The sequence below is a fragment of the Cololabis saira genome, chromosome 10 (genome assembly GCF_033807715.1).
Source record: "Cololabis saira isolate AMF1-May2022 chromosome 10, fColSai1.1, whole genome shotgun sequence".
NCBI classification, from domain to species: Eukaryota; Metazoa; Chordata; class Actinopteri; order Beloniformes; family Belonidae; genus Cololabis; species Cololabis saira.
In genome coordinates, this window is record NC_084596.1 from 13527812 (window position 1) to 13551086 (window position 23275).

At 40.1% G+C, this 23275-nt stretch overlaps 2 protein-coding genes across 4 annotated transcripts; one reads left to right on the plus strand and one right to left on the minus strand.

Moving 5' to 3' along the window:
- Window positions 1-2879: 2879 nt before the first annotated feature.
- Window positions 2880-19077, minus strand: LOC133451867 (alpha-amylase-like). 3 transcript variants are annotated; one of them, XM_061731014.1, is made up of 10 exons: window positions 19067-19077; window positions 10271-10444; window positions 9302-9448; window positions 8821-9018; window positions 8325-8555; window positions 4911-5044; window positions 3748-3970; window positions 3534-3655; window positions 3297-3422; window positions 2880-3161 (listed from the first exon to the last, which is right to left on the minus strand). In XM_061731014.1, exons 2-10 carry the CDS (start codon window positions 10436-10438, stop codon window positions 2972-2974), a joined length of 1539 nt encoding a protein of 512 aa, XP_061586998.1. In that variant the 5' UTR covers window positions 10439-10444; window positions 19067-19077; the 3' UTR covers window positions 2880-2971. The 3 variants fall into 3 exon arrangements, with proteins under 3 accessions (XP_061586998.1, XP_061586999.1, XP_061586997.1); XM_061731015.1 differs by lacking the exon at window positions 19067-19077 and adding an exon at window positions 18921-18937; XM_061731013.1 differs by lacking the exon at window positions 19067-19077 and adding an exon at window positions 10832-10863.
- Window positions 16544-18340, plus strand: LOC133452195 (zinc finger BED domain-containing protein 5-like). Its single transcript, XM_061731416.1, has 3 exons — window positions 16544-16560; window positions 16922-17771; window positions 17918-18340. Exons 1-3 carry the CDS (start codon window positions 16544-16546, stop codon window positions 18338-18340), a joined length of 1290 nt encoding a protein of 429 aa, XP_061587400.1.
- Window positions 19078-23275: the final 4198 nt, after the last annotated feature.

Sequence of the window (23275 nt, forward strand, 5' to 3'; positions counted from 1 at the left end):
TCCTTCCCGCTCAACTAAATATAGTCTACCAAATAGCCACCTTTTCCATCTATTTCAAATCAGGCATTTCATACGAAAGCAGTTTCCCCATTTCCCTAATCATCCCCATGAAGCACAAATTGATCAATTTCTGACAGCTGCACCCAAATCAGAGGAGGATTATTTCAGTAATGTATAATAGAATCAACTCATTGGTTAGCTCTTCCCGTAACCCTCAAAGATTCTTGGGAATATGAGCTGGGAGTCTCAATTTCGAGGGATCAGTGGTCAAGTGTGCTCCATTTAGTTCCTACGTCTTCCATTTGTGCCAGTCATGGTTTGTTACAGTCCAAGATATACATACCAATGCTAAACTTGCTAAAATCTTGCCTGATAGGATTAGTGCCAACAATAGATGCCAAAAAGAGTCTGCTGACCACATGAATATGTCGTGGGCAAGCCCTCAACTAACTTCATTTGGGACACTTAGTCAGGCCTTTAATATCTCTATTACCCCGTCCCCTCTCAATGAACTTTTTGGACTTTCTCCACTTCAGGTTTTCCCCGCCTCAATCCCTTTACTATTTTGTATATATATATATATATATACACATATATATATATATATATATATATATATATATATATATATATATATATATATATATATATATATATATATGTGTATATATATATATATATATATATATATATATATATATATATATATATATATATATATATGTGTATATATATATATATATATATATATATATATATATATATATATATATATATATTAGGGCTGTCCAACTTAAAGCGTTAACGACGCGTTAACTTAACGTTCTCTTAACGGCGACAATTTTTTTTAACGCACATTTAAAAAAAAAAAGAAAAAAGGCGCATATGTTTTCAGGTGCTCGACGGCACCCGTAGTTCGAGGAAAAGTCTGGGGAACTGAAAGATTGAGAATGAAAAGCGACTATTGAACAGCAAGTTCACTTTCAAAAAGATGCCAGATGGTTCGCTGGACAAGACTGAAGTTATTTACATGTACCATCGATTTGAAATTAATTACCATCGAAGTACGTCGAGTCTCAAATACCAGAGAGCGCAGCGCTGCCCCCCCCCCGTCAAAATCAGACAACGCTGTAGCAGCTTGCAAACAAGGACGAGTCAAATCAAATCAAACTTCATTTGTGAAGCGCCTTTCTTACCAAATAAGAAATGCAACACAAAGCGCTTTACATAAAACATATAACTCAAAGATGCCCCCCCGCACACACATGCGCACACACACACAGACGGGGACGCACGCACACTGCGATTCTCACGAGTGCACTGAGGATTCAGGTGAGGAAACGGCTGAGTTACTCCCCTTAAGGGGCCCTTACATGTGCACTTTATTTGTTTGAGCCTTTTATTTTCCTCCGTATGAGGTTAGACATAATTACATGGAAAATTTAACTGACCAATGCACTTCTTGTACAATGTTTGTGATGCATATGGTTCATTGTTTTACTTTGAGCTGCTTAAAAAAACAAGGAATCTTAAGTTAGTCTTTACAAGTGTAAAGTTGGGGACTACATTGTGTTTGTATTTATGAAGGAATGTTACATTCAGGTCAAAAGCCTTTTTTTGTGGCAAGTTGAATAAACATTGGCATAAAGCAGCATATTTGCCCTTTCTCATGTTGTTAACGGGATTAAAAAACATTAAAAAAAAATACCTTGAGGTAATTTAGAACAGCACAAAATGTGTGAATAAATTTGCAATTAATATGCGATTAATCGCAGTTAATTACAGAAATCATGGATGAATTAAGATTAAAAATTTTAATCGTTGGCCAGCACTAATATATATATATATATATGTGTATATCTGTGTGTGTGTGTGTGTGTGTGTGTGTGTGTGTGTGTGTGTGTGTGTGTGTGTGTGTGTGTGTGTGTGTGTGTGTGTGTGTGTGTGTGTGTGTGTGTGGGACCAGATAAGGCCTAGCAGAAGCAGGCAGTTTAACATGGACACAGATTATGTCCAGTTCTTTGCACGCATGGCTGTCAAAGTCGTCTACTTCTCCCATTTTGACCAGGCCACAAATCCTCAAAGGTTTCTTATGAAAACTTATGGATGTTTCTTGCTTTCTTTTTGTCCCGCACTATTCATTCAGAGATACTGAATTTCGTTCAAAACCTCTTACCATCAATTAAGACCTGGCAAAACAGTTCTCTTTTTATGGGATTAGTTGGAAATAAATTTCAATAACTTTTAGCTCACTGTCTCTGAATAAATAGAAATTAACACACACCCAAACAAAAATTAATCTATACCCTCAGAATATTAAATCCAGTCAGTTTATAGGAGGAAATAAATAATTCCGTACTAGTAGCTTGCAATCTGTCATATTTTGAGAGCAGAAGATGAAGCATTCTTCCATTGCCATGTTGAACTTTTACAGTCAGAAGTGAAATGTGGACCAAGCTAAGGATAAATGATAAGGGTAAATGATTTATTCTGATGATCTTTATTTACCAGCATCAGTATAGGATCACCTCACACCAAAAAAGATTTTGGTGTAAACTTCCCAGATGGCGGTTCCTTTCTGATTGTAGCTTAGAAGTTTATTCTGTGTGGATGCTGGTAATCTTATTCAGACTCCTCTAGTATCCCACAAAAAATTACTAAACATATGTAAATAAATTGATCATTCATTCTTTAGTCTAAAACTGTGCTTGCATGGTTGTGATGTGTGTGATGAATGGGCAGCTGGGTGTATTCTGCATATTGTCAGTTGAGATAAGGATACGATATATGATAAAAGAGGCAAAAGTGTATGTAAGTACAACTTTTTAAAGACGTATTACAAATAGTATAGGTCTTTCACCTAGTTTTAAAACAACATCTACAAAAAAAATGTTTTAATTTTTCTTTTATTATGCAAGCAAAATGTTTGTTTCATCAATCATGATCAAAATAATGTTTATTTGGGATGTCTTTATAACTTAGATTCAGCATGAATTGCAACAAAGGGGTCCTCCTCTGTGTTGCTGATCCTAAAGTGTGCATGGCCATCATCACCAACTTGGATCTGCTTCCCAGTGCACCGGCCTCCTTCTTTCTGGCCAGAAATGACATCACAGTAGGTGCCACCAGGCATGCCAGTGTTCAGGGTGACATCAAGGTCCCTAAAGGGGAAAACAAAGAAGGTTAACATTGCTTCACATAGCTTTCACTCAAATACATCTACCCTCAATGCCTCATGTATTCATTTTAATTGGACATTAATTTTAAATGCATAAACGCTAGAAGTCAGTCATTACCAGTCATCATTATTGAAGACAATGAAACCACGATCACCACGTCCAAAGGCAACCTGGTTGCTCTGGTTGTCCCACCAGTTGGAGTGAGGCTGTCCGTTGACCACGTTACGGAAAATTACCATGTTCCTTGAAAAGAAATATGAACCTAGAGTCATAATATGTTATTTTTCATGATTCATCTGACCAAGTAAAGTTACTCATGTTCTTAAAGGTCAGCAGTTTTTATCAACAGCTCACGTAATCTGACGCCATCTGTGCTCACAGACCCATCCATCCCCACAAGTCTGGTCAGGGTTGACAGGAACAGGCTTGGTGGTTCCATTGCCATAGCTGGGAGGGCCCATCCAGTCATTCTTGTCCTGCAATCATTGATAAATAGGTTTGACAAAAACCTTTACAGAGCTATTGCACAACTGCATCTGGTCCGTATTGCTGCAGTGGGATTTTGTACTTTTCCATTCTCTATGTGGCGGTTCCAGCGGTAGCTGGACATGACCCTGGCCACTCCGTAAGGGTGAGCCAGCATGTACCCTACAGCCATCTTGTGGAGTTTAGAGTCCCAGAAGGTAATGATGGATGCACCACCAGCACCATGGCCTCTCTGGTTGTCGTGGTTATCAATGAAAACAACAGCATGGCCATCAGACATGAAGCCCCATCCTTCTCCCCAGTTCCTGTACACAGAAACCCAAAATAGGAATTACCTACAAAAATGTGTTACTAAATAATATTTTAATTACAAAGACTTTTTTTTTTCAAAATATTTTAGTATCACCTAGTTCAGGGGTCGGCAACCCAAAATGTTGAAAGTTTTTTGGACCAAAAACACAAAAAACAAATATGTCTGGAGCCGCAAAAAATGAAAAGTCTTGTATAAGCCTTAGAATGAAGGCAACACATGCTGCATGTTTCTATATTAGTTAGAACTGGGGGAAGATTTTTTTGCTTCATTATGCACTTCGAGAAAAAAGGCAAAATGTCGAGAAAAAAGTCGAAATGTCGAGAAAAATGTCAAAATTTTGAGAAAAAAGTCAGAATGTCGAGATTAATGTTGAAGTACAATTTCCAGAAAAAAGTCGAAATGTCGAGAAAAAAGTCGAAATGTCAAGAAAAAAGTCAGAATGTCGAGATTAATGTTAAAGTACAATTTCCAGAAAAAAGTCGAAATGTAGAGAAAAAAGTCGAAATGTCAAGAAAAAAGTCGAAATGTCAAGAAAAAAGTCAGAATGTCGAGATTAATGTTGCAGTACTATTTCCAGGAAAAAGTCGAAATGTTGAGAAAAAAGTCCAAATGTCGAGAAAAAAGTCAAAATTTTGAGAAAAAAGAAATTTTGAGATTAAAAAGGAAAGGAAAAATGAAGAAAAAAAGAGAAAGAAAAGAGAAGAAAAAAAGAAAGGGGAAAAAAAAGAGGAAAAAAAATAAAATAAAAATGAAAAAAAGAAAAAGAGAAAGAAAGAGAAAAAAAGAAGAAAAAGAAGAAAAAACAGGAAAAAAAAGGTCAAACATTTTTGAAAAAGCTCCAGGAGCCACTAGGGCGGCGCTAAAGAGCCGCATGCGGCTCTAGAGCCGCGGGTTGCCGACCCCTGACCTAGTTTACACAAAAATGAACATACCTAGTGTAGAACAGCTTCTCCCCATCCCATTTTCTGAAAACAGTTCCCAGTTTGGCACCATATTTGAACTCAGTCACTCTTCCCAGACGGACATACTCGTTAGCTGATATGGCCTCACCTCCTAAATCAATAACCTAGAATCAAAGCAGCAGCAAATTAACATCATCCATACTCCAAGGTCAAACATTTTAGTTCTTGATTTAGGAGAAGTCCGGCTCCTCCTTTACCGTTTCTTCCACACCAACTGCCTACGCTTCACCATTGTCTGGACCAGTGTCCAAGGACTGGGAACCAATTAGGATGTCCTTTTGTTCACCTGATTAGCGCTCCTCTCCTTAAATTTACTTTCACATTCATTCGGGGCAAATAGTGTGAGTTAATGTTATTATCTTGCTAGTTTGTCTCTTGAATGTGTTAATAGAGGTTACTTTCAATGACACTGGTTCCAATATTTCTGCACCTTAAAGCTTAAACATGTGGGTTGAGATGTCGGTGGACCCAGATTACCAAGGCCATCGTCCTTACTTAGTAAATGAGGAAAAAGGATCTATCTTACCCTAATAATTTTTTTATTGTCATAAGAGGGTTTTTTCGTTTTAGAGCAAAAACTATAACATTGTATTTAGATATATTATATTCAAGTGGATTAATCATGTCTGGAATAGGACATGAAATTGCCAACTCAGTAAAGGATGGTTTACTCTATTCCATCTTACCATTCGCTATTTCTCATGTTGTTTCTCTTATCTCTACTCAAGCCTTATTGTCTGAATCAAACAGCTATTAATCCTTTTGAGAGCCTTTAGGTTTGACATTTAATATTACAATATATGCTTTTGTAGCTCTTGTAACATAATAACATTCATGATGGCAGCTGATTTCAGAGGTATTTCTCTCCTGGTTTTCTCTGTTTATTTCTCACAACTGTGCTGGTACTTTGTGTTATCAGTAGTGTGCTCAACTTGCTTCAGCAGAGAAAAAAAAAAAGATGAATTGCTGGAGAGTAGGTATGTGATTTGCTAAGCACTAGACTACCTTTTTTGGAGCACCAGCTCATAATCATTAGGATAAACTGAATAATTTTGGAATGTATTATTAAGATACCCTTGAAAAGCAAGTCCACTGAAACGTATCCTTTTTTTTCTTTTGGTGCACAGCATGTACATTGGACAGACAGATTCCTAAGTCTGTCTACTTCACTGTTGGGCATTGTTCCAATTAGCTGCTGCCATCTAATGCAAAGATTTATCTCTTTTTGTTGTGTGGCATAATAGCTAAATCAGAAAAACCCGATACTCACAAACCAAAACTAGGCATATCCACATCTATCAAGACATAGGCTAAATAGTTTGGTAAGTAATCGCTTTCCCTTGCATGCATTAATACTGGGACAATAAGAGCAGTCCAGTTAAATGACTTAGTCAGTTTATGACTTTCACTGGGAGGACTCAAACATACTGACTCAGTTATAGGCATTGTATTCAATCTGTACATAAACACTCTTAGGGTGCTTTCACATCTGTCCCGTTTGGAGCAGTTGTTCCGGAACAGGGAGCGTTTCCCCCTAAAGATCAGGGGCCTCATTTAAAATGGACTGCATAGAATTCATACTAAAAATGCCGTGCGCAAAAAAAAATCCGGATCAATAAAACCGTGTGCACGCAGATTTGCACGCAACGTTCCTTTATGAATCACAGTCCAGCTGGAAGGCTGCGCAGTTGAATCCGCCGCATATCCCGCCCTCTACACGCCCATAAATGCATATGGATGAGCCTACTGAGCATGCGCAGTGGCTTCCTGCAGCCTGTTTGGCGTCAGAATGAATGAGAAGTAGCAGCCACCGTGACACTGACTTTCACGGAGACCTAGATGTTGTAGATGATGTGGAGGACAGGAAAACCACATTATTTGGTGGTCACAGTAAAAGTTAGAATAAGTATATAAATAGTATACAATAAAATAAAGAGAGTGAGTGGCAGCACGCCGTTGCTGCGCTAAACGCCGTGAGTTCCCCGGCGCAACAGGGGGACACACGTCCCCCCGTCTTTTCAAAATCATGTTTTTTTTCCCCTTACTTTTTACAGTTTAAAAACTAACGGTAGACTCAGCCTTAAATTGCAAATTATCAAGACACTGTATGAAAGCGATACGAAAACGGCCCCGCAGCCCCGCTTCACCCCCCGCTCCCCCTCCTCCTCCCTCCCCTCAGAGCTGCTCAGGGCGGGTTTATGGTTCCGCGTTACACTAACGCAGAGCCTACGGCGTAGGTGCGCGTCGCCGCGTACCCTACGCCGTAGGCTCTGCGTCGTTTTAACGCGGGACCCTAATTTAGGCACCATATACAAGCAGCACCTAAAGGTTTCACGCGCGCGTAAAACTCATATATATGAAAAAAAATCTGAGTCCCTTTAGGGGATCCGTGGGGCTCCCTAAACGCAGCCCCTCATTTGTTCTGTCCTAAAGCGGTGGGTGAAGAAGAGGCTGCAGCTCCAGCAGCACCAGAGTCCTGACTGACCGAGCTTCACCCACAGAGGACACGATCAGCGCTATTTTATTTTATTATTTTATTATTTTAAGTCTGATATATGTTGTGATGTGTGATGACATTATTAAGAGTATAACATGAATCTGGCTTCATTTCACCACCTCACAGTCTGCGTCGCCAGTTCCCCGTGTCTTAAGTAAATTCTTACGGGAGGGTCCTGGTTGCCGTAAAGATAAGGAGATTTTTCGGTTAGTTTTTTCTTTTTAGATCCGAGGCTTTGCGTAGATGGCGGCTTCCGCAACTTTCAGGCGCTTTTTCTGCGCAAGCAAGCTTTATAGATGAGGCCCCAGATCGTTTGGTATATATGAACACAGCAATCGCGCTCGGAATTCGGGCAGGGTTTGCGCAGCGCAAACGCCGCGGCAGGCGGCCTCTCGCCCGCAGTGCGGTCCGCTCTTGCACCGGTAGCACATAAATGAATGGGATCACCGGCGGCGGTCTGCGCTTTGCGCCCTCTCTCTGAAAGGGGCTTGTTGTTTATCCCGGGTTAAGGAAGAGGAAACTCCTCCCACGTTCATTTCTGACCAATCAGAGAACAGCTGGTTCGCGCATGGCATTTATTAACAGCTTTGAACCGCTACAGACGCTTGCCTTGTGAACACAAACTCCACAAACTAGAAACGAAACAACTGTATCGATTTAGCCTCTTAATCGGAACAAAGCAAACGGGCCACAGGTGTGAAAGCACCCTTATTTGCAAGTCTACCAAATTTGTTCAAACATAAGAGCATCACAGAATGTACATCACAAGAATTTGAAGTGAATGAACTGTGAATGTGTCATGCTGATATATGCATATGTTTGGAAAGCTTCTGCATTTCAGAAAGAAATGTGATTCATCAATTATAAACAATTGGTTGTAATGGTACCTCCTGGTAGACCAAAGGTCTGGAGCCACTGGGGAACCATGCGGTACTTAGATTGTGCAGACGATGGTAGATATTCTCCAGGTCACCGGGCCACATGTGCTTGCAAGCATCCACCCTAAATCCAGCTACACCCATGTCAATCAGCTTGTTCATGTATTCAGCCAACTTGCTTCGGACATAATCCTTCTCCACTGCTAGATCCAAAAGGCTGACCAGACGACAGTCACGCACCTGGAACATAACAAACCATTTACATTTAAAAAAAAAAAATGAATTAATCTTATTTACAAAACTTTTGTACATTTTTATAATTGCCATTTGAACTGTTTTGTTGATTGCTGATAACATTGTGCAAGCAAACAATGGGAGCCTCTGAAAAATAATAGTGATCCTGTTATTGTTTTTTTTTTTAACATTATTACTAAATGTAATAATAACAGCCCCTGTAAAATAAAAAATGTGTGAAAGATTTGACTGGTTTCATGACATTTATTACCTGAAATATATCCCCATAGTCCTCAATTTCACCACTGCCAGTCTTACACTTTTTATCGTTGAAGTCCCATGAGGAGTACGGGACACTGGGAAAGTCTTTCTTGCTGGCGTTGAACCAGCTCCCACATGCAGAGTGGGTTCCTGCTCCACCACTAGCTCCACACATGTGGTTGATGACAGCGTCTGCATAAATATTGACCTGTTGCAGAAGTATTTGCAAGACACCAAGTCAATGTTTGCGCAATGTACAACCAAGTTTACGGATTGTATTTCCATATTAAACTAATATGATTGTAAACTTGCACATACTTCTCTTTTTAGTCTAAACATCCCAAACTAACAAAACCATGTGGGATCAGTGCAAAATTATGAAAGCATCTGTAAATCATTTATTGTGCAGTGAAAGTATTTAGCTGTGATGGTGTGAAGTATGAAGTAAGGTTTAAGAGCATATCACTAAGTCGTGTGTGATGTGAGTTTACCCCAACATTGTTGCATCTGGTGATCATGTCTTTTAACTCATCCTCACTGCCGGATCTGGAACACAGCTTGTAACCGATTGGCTGGTATCTCTGCCACCAGGGGTGCCAGGGACTGGTCAGCACAATGTGCTCTGCTGGAGGAGAGATCTGAACAACACAGGAGCAAAATATTACTTATTTATTCATCTTAATTCTTTGGAAGATTATTCTAGGTTAGGTTGTAATGAGTTAATGCTTCACTGCAGTGGGTGATTGGGGCCATGACACAATTGAGTCATAGCAACGGGGATTTCCCAGCCTGTGCAAACAGGTCAGGCTCTGGGAAATGTTTTGAAACATTAGAAAGCTGCCCTGTCCTTTCCAGAGTTTGAGTTGTACTTTTATTTGTTTTTCTGTTATTAGCAGCAAATTTACTTCATTTTCTGTTCATTTTTTTTACAGAGTATATGAATACAATGAAACAAAACAATCATTTGACATTTTATACCAATATTTCATTACTGTGCTTTTTCATGTGCGAATTTACTTACGCAGCCACAACTGCTTAAATGTTGACATATTAAATAATTTTAAGACAGCTTGGTTTGACTACAACATGACAAGTGGTGAAAGAAAGGATTATCTTCTTCATGTAGTGTTAGGGTGGAAAAATTTACCTTTCCATGCCATCTTCTAACTTTTCATGTCATCCATTTCCTTTGGTTTATTTTGGTATTGATCAGTATAGTTTCATATTTCATGTCAAAAACAATATTCATGTCTGAATAATTATTTCTCATCTTTTAATTGCATTAAGTGTATCTTCCATCTTCATTTTCTATCATACATAGGCCTATAGTCAATCATTTTTTTGTAATTGCGCTTGGTGGACCACATGTACGGACCACAACGTACAAAGGACGTGAGAAACCAAGACAATTTTTGAAAACGTTATCAAGAGCAAGAACATTTATTTTCAGGTCCACGTACCTGAATGCCGCCGAATCCTTTGGGTCCCAAGAAGCGCTCACACTCTGCAGCGATGTCAACCCAACGCCATTCAAACAGCTGGACAATGGAGGTCCTGCCATGCTTGAAGTTGGGGTTATGCTGAGCTAAACTGAACCCGAACAGGGCTGCCAAAATGAACAGCTTCATGCTTGTCTGGAATAAGAGAGACAATAAACCTTAAACTCTAGAAGTCATAAATTAGCCCTTTTTTTTGTACCGTGCTGTGCCAATGAGAGGCCATTCATGTATTTTACAGCTGCATTTTTATCACTTTTTCCCCTTTTCTTTCAAAAACTATATTTACAGCTTGCACATACATTCAAGTTTTTTTTATTTAGCACAACATGAAAAGCAAGAAGCAGAAATTGTAGTAGAAACTAAACTGAACAGCAGTAAAATGAATTCCACCGACAGCAAGCAGCAACATAAGACCACATAAATGTTACTTTTACTGTCTTAAAGTCACTGAAATCGCATATTCAATGTTGCAAGTTTATATATTACTGATCCAAATATAAAGCACATAAACAAATCTCTTACCACTATCAACATGCATTCACTGATCCTGTTGAAATATTTGTTCACTCAGTTCAACTGCAGGATTTTGCAATAGGGAGCTTTGATTTGGGTCAAAAATCTCTGTAAACCAATAGAAATTTGAGGCAGGCCTAATCATGTGTCATGTGAGTCACTAGAGAAATGCCAAGTTTATCTGTTGTTTAACCCATTTTTGTTCCAATTTTATGCTCTGCAATGAGCATAAAATTGGAACAAAAATGGGTTGACTATAGAAATTTGTTTATACTAATATTATAGTTTGCTTTAATGATGGATAGATGGGATTCATAAAACCGGCATGTGAAAAAATAACATGCATATTACTTTGAAGGTAGAGAATGTTTTTATTTGTATAATCAAATTAATAAACATGGGAACTTAAAACTTACAGGGACAAGAGCTTAAAAATATAATCATTAATCTTATCTCACAAGACCCCGTCACCCTGTACAGGATTAAATGGGTATAAAAAATGGATGAACGAATGGATATTATCTCACTTTTACGTCCAAATTTATCAGTTACATTTATATTATTTTTGTTGAAGGAACTAAAAGAATAATATCACTTGTCTTGTCCGAAAAAAAGAATCAGCAAATTAAAATTATTGTATTTTTCTTTGTTTATTTTACCTTTTCTTTTTTCTTTCTATTCTTTTGCTATTGACTGATTTGTTTTTGGTGATTTTGTATTGAGGGGAGGATTTCTTATAAGCGCTTCGGGCTTCTTTTCCTCTCCTGCACAAATTATTTATCTTTATATGATAAAAAAATTATTGTATTATCACTGTGCAAAAAATAAATAAATAAAATAAAAAAAATGTCACTTGAAGCACAAAATCCTTATCAAGTATTATTCATGTTCCTTGAAAGGTATGAAATAAAAATCTTTCCCTTCATTACTCCAGTATGTACATGTGCTTCGATCCTATTCAGGATCACATGGGTCTGACAGAACCTATCCCAGCCACGGATTAGTGAAAGGCAGGGAACTCAAAATCAATTACATTTATGAAGACTTTATTAATCCCCAAAGAGAAATTAATTGAAACATAGGCCAGAGAACTTAAAAAACAATGATTAGGCAATTTACAGTCAGTGCTGGTCCAGCTGGTACTGGTCTAGATATGACCAGTACCAGCTGGACGTGACCAGCCTTTAGAGGGAAGCCAGCATGTAGCAGCATGACCACTGCCAGTCTTTAAGGGTGAGCTGGCATGTAGCTGACTATTTTGTGGAGTCTGCACTGCCAGAAGTTATTTTTTTTCCCAAATCAACTTTTAATGAACCACTTAATCATCTAAATCCTGAATTTTTCCAGCAGATTATCAGACAATGGAGATGGGATGCACAAAGTGTGTAACAACATTGTGGGTGGCCAGCTCTGCAACTGATTCTTCCAACATTAAAGCACAGATTTGTGCTGGTGTTTGGTTTCTGCTCTTCTGTAGGGGGACATGGGTCAGAGAACAATGCAAGGTGATTGAAATTTAACACAGCTGTGGTAGACTTTTAATCAGCTTGACCCTCTTTATTTACGCAGTAGCGAGCTCAGACCCAAAGAGGAAGGATGCCTGCGACCACAAGCCTGGTCAGTCTAGCACAGGGATCGGCAACCCGTGGCTCTAGAGCCGCCCTACTGGCTCCCTGGAGCTTTTTCAAAAATGTTTGACCTTTTTTTTCCCTCTTTTTTTTTCTTTTTCCTTTTTTTCCTTTTTTTCTTCCTTTTTCCTTTCCTTTTTAATCTCGACATTTCAACTTTTTTCTCGAGATTTTGACTTTTTTCTCAACATTTCGACTTTTTTCTCGAGATTGTACTTCAACATTTATCTTGACATTTCGACTTTTTTCACGAAATGTTGACTTTTTTCTCGACATCTCGACTTTTTTCTTGAAATTTTGACTTTTTTCTCGACATTTCGACTTTTTTCTCAACATTTCGACTTTTTTTTCTCGACATTTCGACTTTTTTCTCAACATTTCGACTTTTTTCTCGAGATTTGGACTTTTTTCCTCGACATTTCGACTTTTTTTCTCGACATTTCGACTTTTTTCTCAAGATTGTACTTCAACATTAATCTTGAAATTTCAACTTTTTTCACGAAATTTTGACTTTTTTCCTCGACATTTCAACTTTTTTCTCGACATTTAGACTTTTCTTGAAGTGCATGATAAAAAAAAAAAATCTTCCCCCTGTTATAACTAATATAGATGCATGCAGCATGTGTTGCCTTCATTCTAAGGCTTATACAAGACTTTTAATTTTTTGCGGCTCCAGACATATTTGTTTTTTGTGTTTTTGGTCCAATATGGCTCTTTCAACATTTTGGGTTGCCGACCCCTGGTTTAGCACATCTTCAAATGAAGAGAATAAATCATGGTAAGGTTAACCATTGTGTGTCAGTTTGTCTGCTGGAAAACGACTAAAGACTAAAAACGACTGGCTGGTTTATGTACTGTGAACAATGTCACAGCAATAACAACTACAGGCACTGGCAGAGATGGGAAGGCCCTTGGCAGCGATTGCAGCAGTGCAATGTGAGTTGGAATGCAGACCTCGCCAAATGGGGATGTTCCAGCGGGAGAGACAGATGGAAGTGCTGCATGGTCGGCTGGCCCAGTTGGAGGCAATGACATCTCCTTCACATAAACATGATCCTCCAAAACAATGACCTTGGATGTTGGTTCACCAAACTAAGTTGACAGCTCAAAGCAATTGCATGTTGATGGCCAGAGGAAGCATGGCCAGTTCACCTGCTCACACTCCTTTTCAACCACAGTTTAATGCTGTTCATTGGTGCAGCCTATTTTGATTGTTTATCAAATGACACTTGTGTGTAAATAAATGTCAAGGAAGAGATTTGTGGGGTGAAATTGCAGATATTTCCTAATAATCAAAAGACGGGGACAAAACTGCAAGACGAGGTAGGGTGCAGGAGGAATTAATGGAACCCTTTCAAAAGCTGTATTATTCTAATAAATTGTTGCCTCTATCATTTCAATTAGATTGTCCATTTATTGTATTTAACAAGGTTAGTACCTTTTTTAAGATCTCTTTGACAAGGGAGACTTGGCTAAGAGGGCAGCAGCATCGTTCCAGTAAGAAAAGTGATCCCATCCTTTAAGTCCAAATTTGAAGAAAGGGTTATTTATTCACTATACTCAGGGAACTTGTGGATATATTTCCAGGCTACTTCAGCGCCGTCAAGAGGAGAAACTCTATCCCCGTTAAAAAGATACAAGTCATGTAAAAAAGCTTGCCTCTCAAATCATTTCATTTTACAAGTTTTGACATAGTGAGGCTTACATTTAGAAATATGTCACTGCAGGAATCTCAGAAGGATCATTCACGTCATTAATAAAAAAAAGATGCAAATTTAAAAAAGGCACATTTATTAAAATTGAGGCCAATGAGTGAGAGTTTTGAAAGCATTTGGGATTAGGTTTCGTATAGGTGAGTTAATTAAGATTTAAGGATTCACACTGTACTTTCAGCGGGTCAGATACAGATGTGAACCCATCCCAGTTCAAATCACCGACCCACACTATTTCATGATGTTTAAAGTTATGACAGAAGCTTCACAAGAGAAAAGAGTGAGTTTCCGGGGCAGACGGAGGTCGGTAACACCCACTAGTGTATTGTGATTATATTTGGATAATTCAGTTTCAAAAACAGTTCTCTATCCACTGTGGCAAGTGGGTAAAGGAGGGATTTCTAAGATTGAAACCAAAAAATTTTTTTTTTTCCTTATTAAAAATGGTTACAGACAAACACCCTGGAAATCTAAACAAAAAAGAGCACATTTTTGACCCTGATGTGTCAGACACAAACATGCATAATGATATTGGGTTCAGGTTTGGTCGAGCTGGTTAGAATAATTATTGCACTTTAAAAATTAATATTGAAACACAACTTTAGCATATAAAAATCCAAATACTATTTAAGTCATAAATACGAAGACGTCCTTGCCTGACAAAAAGATGCAGCACAAGCTTTCTGCACACATGACACGAGGCAAGACCATGACTATTACTAGCAGAGGGAAACAAGATCACTTTTATTTTATTTTAAAATCAAATGTCAGCAAAAACATGTTTCAAAGATATCCAAGAACTGTTCACAGCAAGGCCTTTTTAAAGGGGACATATTATGGCATTTAATGTATATTTTAAACAGGCCTTGAATGTCTTAAAAACAATCTAAAGCTTGTTTTTTCTACATAAATCAGAAATCCAGCCTGTGGGCCCTGTCACTAGTTTTACCGCTTCTAACCTCTTTTTCTGTGCTTCATTTTAGGGGAGGGGAGGCTATGATAATGAGGCTCGGCTCTGTGCTGATTGGCTCCCTGAATGACGTGTAGCAGGGGAGGAGAATAAACCTCGCTCCGGCCAGAACAGCTGGCTGCGTCGTACACAAACTGTGTCCCATGCGAGAAGCTTCTGCGACAAAATAAAATCCATTGCTTTATTTTTTTTGTATTAGACTGTCCTAACTGGCCGCGAGTTTAACAGTTTCAGTGTGGACAGAGAGCGTCCGATGTCACGCAGCTCGATAGTCGGACGCTCTCATTCAGTTACACCCTGTAAACGGATCTTAAAGCCTGATTTACGGTTCTGCGTTAAATCGACGCGTACCCTGCGCCGTAGGCTCTGCGTTGGTGTAACGCGGAACCATAAATCAGCCTTTAGTCACCTCATCTTCACACAGGAAGAATTCTCATAATTTCTTATGTTACAAGACAGATGAATCATGTTAACTGTAAATAAATCACAACACTGAATTTTCACAAATGGCAACTTTATTGTTAAAAAATTTAAATATGAGTTGTATATAAATAACATTTATGCACTATTTCAGCCGGATCTGCCCGGCGGATGCTGAACGCTGGCCCCGCAACCCCACGGCGGGCGCCCGGCGCATGGTTCCAGGGCGCATCGCCCGTTACCGGGGATCAAACCGACAGATTTCGCTGAAAATCTTGGAGGGTGAAGCTGATCCAGCCTGGGACGTACCCCAGAAATCCCTGCTCCCAAAGCGGCCGGGAACCTGGAGAATTTAGTCGGACGGACCCTGCTTTGGGAACCGGGAAGTAGGCTGGAGCAGCGTGCATCGTCGGTTACCGGGGATCAAACCGACAGATTTGGCTGAAAATCTCGGAGGGTGAAGCTGATCCGACCTGGGACAGACCCCCGAGGACCCAGCTCCCAAACCACCCGGGAACCTGGATGATTTAACCCAGATCCGCTCCGCCCCAGCGCCGCGTCCGCTCCAGCCGACGGAGAGAGCTGGTTGTGGGCGTGGTTTCAGCAGCGGAGGCCGAACCTCTGCGCCTCGGGTGACGTCACCCTAGGCGCAGATTCTAATCGGCTCAAAAAAAAAACGTGACACTGGGGGATACTGTAAGGCGGGGGTCAGAGACCTTGCAGAAATTCATGGTATTTTGTCTCCCCTGTGCTGGCAGGGTGAGGGGAGACCACTTTATATATGTTAAAACAAGAAAAAACGTCTTTTTCATAATATGTCCCCTTTAAGCCTGTAGAGCAGCGGTTTTCAAAGTGTGAGGCGCGCCTCCCCTGGGGGGCGCCAGAGGGCTTCAGGGGAGGCGCGGCGAGAGAAAAAAAAAAGAACAAGAGTGTAAACATCTGGCGAGTGGCAAAATGAATCGATTTTTAACATCCAAAGTCAAAGTGAGAGATGGCACAGAGTCTGGGGTGAGCAGAAAGAAAAGAAAGTATGACCCTGATTATCTGAAGTTTTGCTTTTCATATACTGGCACAGATGATGCTCCGCTGCCACAGTGTGTCATCTGTAAAGAGGTGCTAGCTAACGACAGTATGCGGCCATGTAAACTCCGGCGTCACATTTCAACCAAACACCACAGTTTATTGACCAAGCCGAGGGAGTTTTTTGACCTGAAACTGAAGGAATTGCGGTCACAGAAAAAAGTAATTGAGGCGTTTGGCACTGTGAATACCAGGGCAACTGAAGCATCATATCGCGTGGCGTTACGTATTGCGAAGGCGGGGAAGCCCCACAACATTGGTGAGATGTTGCTCCTCCCTGCTGCCAAAGATATGTGTTCGTTACTACTGGGCGAAGCTGCTGCTGCCAAGCTGCTGATGCCATCCCGATTTCCGACAACACCATCCAGCGCCGCATCTCTGACAGGGCAGCTGATGTCAAAGAACAGGTGCTGGACGCTATCCCCGAGAGCCCTTTCTTCTCCATTCAGCTGGACGGGTCCACTGATGTTGCTAACTGTGCACAGCTAATGGTGTACGTACGCTTTATTAAAGAGCTCGATGTCCAGGAGGAATTTCTATTTTGCCACCCTCTGCCGGCTCGCACTACAGCCACAGAAATCTTCAAGGCTTTGAATGACTTCATTCAGGAAAATCATATTGACTGGAGCCGCTGTTGTGGTATATGCACTGACGGTGCCAGGGCAATGACAGGTCGCCACAGCGGTCTGGTGAAACAGGTGCAAGCTGTTGCGCCCCCCGCTGTTTGGTCGCACTGTATTATCCGTAGCCAGGCTTTGGCGACCAAGAGGATGCCCAAAGAGCTGCGCGCGGTCCTGGATGAGGCAGTAAAAATGGTCAACTTAATTAAATCACGCGCCATGAATGCCCGTCTCTTCTCCATCCTCTGCAATGAGATGGGCGCTCACTTCCATCAGCTGCTCCTGCACTCCGAGGTCCGGTGGCTGTCGCGGGGGAAGTCCTCACTCACCCGCTTGTGTGATCTGCACGAGGAAGTCCTCATGTTTCTCGCCGAAATCAACTCCCCATTGGTGAAGCATATAGAGGACACAAAGTGGGTTGCAATGCTGGCCTATCTGTCTGATATCGTCGACCGAATAAACACACTGAACACCTCTCTGCAAGGCAAAGAGTGCCACGTCTTTTTGGCACACGATCAAGTCTCTGCATTCAGGATAAAGTTGGATTGTGGTGTGCTCGTGTTGAACGGGGCTCCGTGGAAATGTTCCCAACCTTGGAAGATGTTATGGAGAAGACAGGACTGCAACTGGACTGTGTGCATTAAGTGGTCATTGCACATTTGAAGGGGTTGCGTGAGCAGTTTGGAGACTATTTTGAGGAGGAGAGCCTGGCAAATCAGTGGGTGAGAAATCCGTTTTCTTTCCCTGTGACACCGCGTGATGGACTGACTATGCAAGAGGAGGAGGCCCTTGTCCAGCTGAACTCTAATATGGACTTAAAACAAAAAATGAGAGAGGTGTCACTCGCGCAATTCTGGCTGTCTGTGGAGACCGAGTTCCCCCACCTCACCAACAAAGCTGTGAAGGTCTTCATCCCCTTCACGTCCACTTACCTGTGTGAGTGCGGGTTTTCAGCATTAACAATGATTAAAAGCAAGCACAGTTCACGGCTGCGGGTAGAGGATGATCTACGTTTATTCCTTTCCACAGTCCATCCTCGCATCAACCGCCTGTGCGCATCAAAAACACAGGCTCATTGTTCACACTGAGAGACCGCGATATGAAAAGGTAAATAAAAACAGAGCCTACAGATGTTAAAATGTGTTTAAAAAAGATGTTGAAAACATGCAGATGCTAAAATGTGTTTAAAAAAAGACGTTGAAAACATACAGATGTTAAAATCTTTTTTAAAAATCTGTTGAAAACATACAGATGTTAAAATGTGTTTAAAAAAAGATATTTAAGCTGATTAAAATGTTTTAAAAATATATTTAAGGTTATACATGTTTACAAAAATAAAGATTTGTATAACATTTATTGTTTAAAACCTTTTTGAAGCAACAACAATAACCGTAATAATAGCAATAATGATTAGGGGTGGTGAAGGGGGGCCGGTGTGCTTTTGAGTTCTCCTAGGGGAGGCTCACTATCCCACACTTTGAAAACCCCTGCTGTAGAGTAATAGGTTGGAGCTCTATGATAATGCCGGTGAAAGACGTAATGTATTGCTTATACTGTAAAAACTCGAACAGACATCCATAAATGTTGATATGTTAATGGTCATTAACATATCAACACCTGTAGTTGCTGTTCATATAACCTTAAGGCAATGATAAATCAAGAGCTTACCTTTATTCCTTTTATTTTGGAAAGAAATGAAGTGCGGGTCACGTAGCGGGTCTCGGATTATTTTGTGTTTTATCAAAATTAGTGATTCCAGTTGCAGTCGTATTGGCTGAAAATGTTGTGCGACGGCGGATCGTTTCTAAACGTACCTGCGCATCTGTGATAAGTTCCTTGAAATAAAAAAAACACTAAAGCTTACACTCAATATTATAAAATGTCTGTCTCTCCTGGACCAATAGGAGGTAAGTACGTTACAAGTTATCATCTTGCAAGTTAAACAGGTGCTTCTTTCTCACAATTTCCTAAGGTCAGTCCACAGTTTGTGTAACTGCTTTTGCAGTTCAACACATACAGAAATGTCTTTTTCATTGTGGAGTCAACAGCAACTTTACCCATTTATGTCATTTGAATGTGAAGAAATTGATAGATTATATAAAAATCCAGACCATGAGTGTTATGTACTTTATTTATTCACTCAATTCAATAACCAGATAATTTTGTAACAGAAAACTCTGCTTTACGACACAATTTTAAAAGGGACAGTACAAGGATGAGTGAATCTTTTCATTTTTTAAAAATTGATATGTTATGTGCTTACTTTTACTTGTGGGTTATGACGGCATGTAGATGAGTGAAAGTAAGCACATTGAGCAGCACATGCTTTCCCACGTTATAAATAGTAGCCGCGTCCCACATATCCTTACGTTTCTAAAAGTGTGGGCGTCATCAGTTTGGCAGCTCCGCCTGTAATGTTATGTATTATTGTCCAGTATTTTACCTCCTCTGCAAACATTGATAAGGGAAACGTGGAGTTGAATGGAACTATTATTATTATGACCTTTATTTTTAATTTAAATCTGCCCAGACAAAACAATAATTTTCCCCAGCGTATGTGACTGTTATCTGTACCAAACAAATGTACCGCTCAAAACACAGGCACACATAATATGTAAACTCGTATGTGTGTGTGTTTTTACGTTTGTGCAGGGTGCAGGATTGTTGCTGGATGGTGTATGAGGGAAAGTAAATTATGTAAAGTATCATTTTACTTGTTCACAGTTTTAAAGTTATTTGAAACATCTGTATGCTCATCAAAGGACACCACTTAAAATCAATAAGTACTCCGACTTGTTATATACATTTATGAGCAGTGGACTCAAGCTTTAGCCAGACTGGAAACAAGGACATTTGGATTAGTTTTCTTTAAAATGTTGTCAGTTACGCAACGCAAATTATACCAACAACAACAACAACAAAAATCAGCCTATTTAGTGCCTTTCTAGTCCAAAGACCACTAGAGGACCACGTTCTTGCTGTGGAGTGTCAATGATTAACTGTATACACTGCACTCCAGGGCAGCTGGTCACAGAGATACAGGAGCAGCAGTTGCAGCAGGAACCAGAATTACCCTGGATGGACAAAAAATAAGCAAATTATTAAAATGTTGACATAACCCTTTAAATGTAATCTGGGCTACTGTACATATGTACAGTTAAGATTTAGTGGCCTTTAGTTTGAAAGCGGCTAGACAGGAAACTTGGGTAGAGAAAGGGGTTAAAACTACCAGCAAAGAGCCGCAGGCCAGGACCAAGCGCCAACCATCTTATTTCCGCGTTGAGTTTCGCACGGGACTAAGATTCATTGCAGTTCCTCGACTGACCGATAAAAGCCTGGCTGCGAAAGCGAGTCAACCTCTATTAACTCCTGTGTTAAAATGTCCAACTTTAGAGCAGAATATAAGCATATATACAGCCTGGTTCAAAACAATGTTTTGGACAACTTGGGGGGGTTTAGTTTTTTAGTATCATGCCAGGAGAGTTAATATCAAGCAAATATCAAGCAATACATTTCTTTGAAATATGATTGATTGGCGGTCAGCTCAGCTTTGGCTGTTATCACTTCCTCATCAGAATTTATAGGTTATCCCGCTTAGTGAAGCAACCGCTAGTTTGTATTAACCCAGCATCGGCTAAACGCAACAGTCTTTTTTGGATTTTGCTGTCGAGTCGACATGTTAAACGGTACATCCTGCTGTAAACATATGACGGCAGCTCTGCAGATGTTTCGGCGGGATTCGGCTGAGAAGCAAGGATAACATTGATAACATGGCGCATTGATTCCCTTCGCTTTTCTCACCTACATGGCTGCGCCCCACATGAAGAACAACCGACTTCAAAACCGGTCTTCAGAAACCAATGGGTCACGTGACCGAATGCTTCGTCCATTGTTACATACAGTCGTATGGCCGGTACATGAACCTGCACCACTTGCAAAACAACGATAGCCTCTGCATAAGCTGCTCCCACTCAACCCACTGAGCTATCTTGGTCACCACGGTTACTTATTTTTGATATGATTACATAATAACTCACTTTTTGTTTATAAACATATGGTGTATGTTGGATACATGCCAATTTATTCATATGTATAATTTAAATTTGTTGTGGTTTAAAATGTACATATGGATGACATTAATCTCAGTGTTTACCATGAAAGTACATTTTTCTGTTTCTGTTCTGTGATGGGCAGGAAATTAAACATGCAAAACTAGTTATCTAAAGCAGTGGTTCCCAACCTTTTTTCCTTGGAGCCCCCCCTACTTGTGTCTAAGACCAGCGAGCCCCCCCCCCCCCCCCCCCCCCCAAAAACAGTAAAGTGATTCGTTACAAACCTTTAATTGAAAAAAAAATGAACATTGTTTTTTTGATACATTTCTCTTTGGTTTACCCTGTATACAATATCTATGCAATATCTGTCTGTCTACCTCACACACATTCTACCTGCTTTTTTTTTTCTTTCGCACTACTTTTATTTCCATCGCAATGTATATATTTTTTTTTTTACTTTTTACTGTTACTGCTGCTAACATGTGAGTTTTCCCATTGAGGGAGTAATAAAAGATTATCTTATCTTATCTCTTATACATATGACTTTGTTTTTTTTCCACTAAATTTTGTGTCACCAATGTTTAAAATCTGCACAAATAAATAATTGCAAGGACATAAAAATATTTCTGAAAAATGTCTCTCAATATGAGACGAACATTTGTAAAATTTTTCCTTTAACAACCTGCTAAATAACTGAGTATTTTAAAATGACCAAAATATATTTCTAAGTGGGTTTATACAGACTTGGATTACTGTATTCCATTAGGTGTGTTATTATGATTTTTTATTTATTTAACATGCGCAAATATAATTTTTACAACTGCATATCCTCAAAGCAGACAAAGTTTCGCGCCCCCCCAGAGATCTCTGGCGCCCCCTCAGGGGGGCCCCGGACCCCATGTTGGGAGACACTGATCTAAAGCATGCTTCAGAAATCAAAAGCAAAGTTTCAGTGAATAATTGACCACAAAAGCTGCGGTTTATGTACAGGGAAATCTATAATGGTTTAATAACATTATTGTTACTGGTATTGGTTCTGAAATGTGTAACTTGCAGTATATTAATTCAGGCCCCGTTTACACGGGGCAAAAACGGAGGCGTTTTCATGCGTTTTGGCCGTTCGTTTACACCAAAACGGAGGTCAAAGCCCCCAAAAACGATCATTTCTAAAAACTCCGGCCAAAGTGGAGATTTTCAAAAACTCAGTTTTCACGTTTGCGTCTAAACAGACAAAACGGAGGAAAACGGAGATTTACGTCACATTATGCCGACCAAAGTGGGGAAAAAACGAACAAAATAACGGCGTGTGGTGACGCAATGAAACAGCGAACAGCTGGAGTGAGCGGCGTGTTCGTGGTGTTAAAGCAGCAAACATGTCAGATCATTACTGGGATGTGGGGAAAAAGAAAAGGACACGAGAAATGATCAAATAGGTACCAGATCTTGTGGGATCCGGCACAAATTAAGCCCTAATAAGATTATGATAATTTTATTATTATCTTATTATATCTTATTATTTTTATCAGAACCTTCCAGCTCCCTGGCATCTCCCTCCAGCAGCTGCCACTTTATTGAGGTTCTTGCATTGAAATGACTGTTTCCTACAGCGCTTTCAACTTTTTTTTCAACTTTCAATGGCTTTCAAAGCGAGCGACAGGAAGAAAATAGAAGCAGGGCGTGCGACAAAAGTCCAGCTCAAAACGGCGCTGCGTCGCTCGCAACCAGTATAGACAGTGCAATAAAAAATAAAGCAATGGAACTGTTTTTGACGCTGACGCTCGCTCGCTCGCATGCAGTGTAGACACGGTGTAACGCGGAACCATAAATCAGCCTTAACTGGAAGTTACACGTGTCATTTGTTGATGTTTTTTCCAGGATTCTGATTGGCTGGCATGACGTTACCAGCGTTTTCATGCGGGTCCGTGTAAACGAGGATATTTTTGAAAACGGAGAGGGAAAAATATCCGTTTT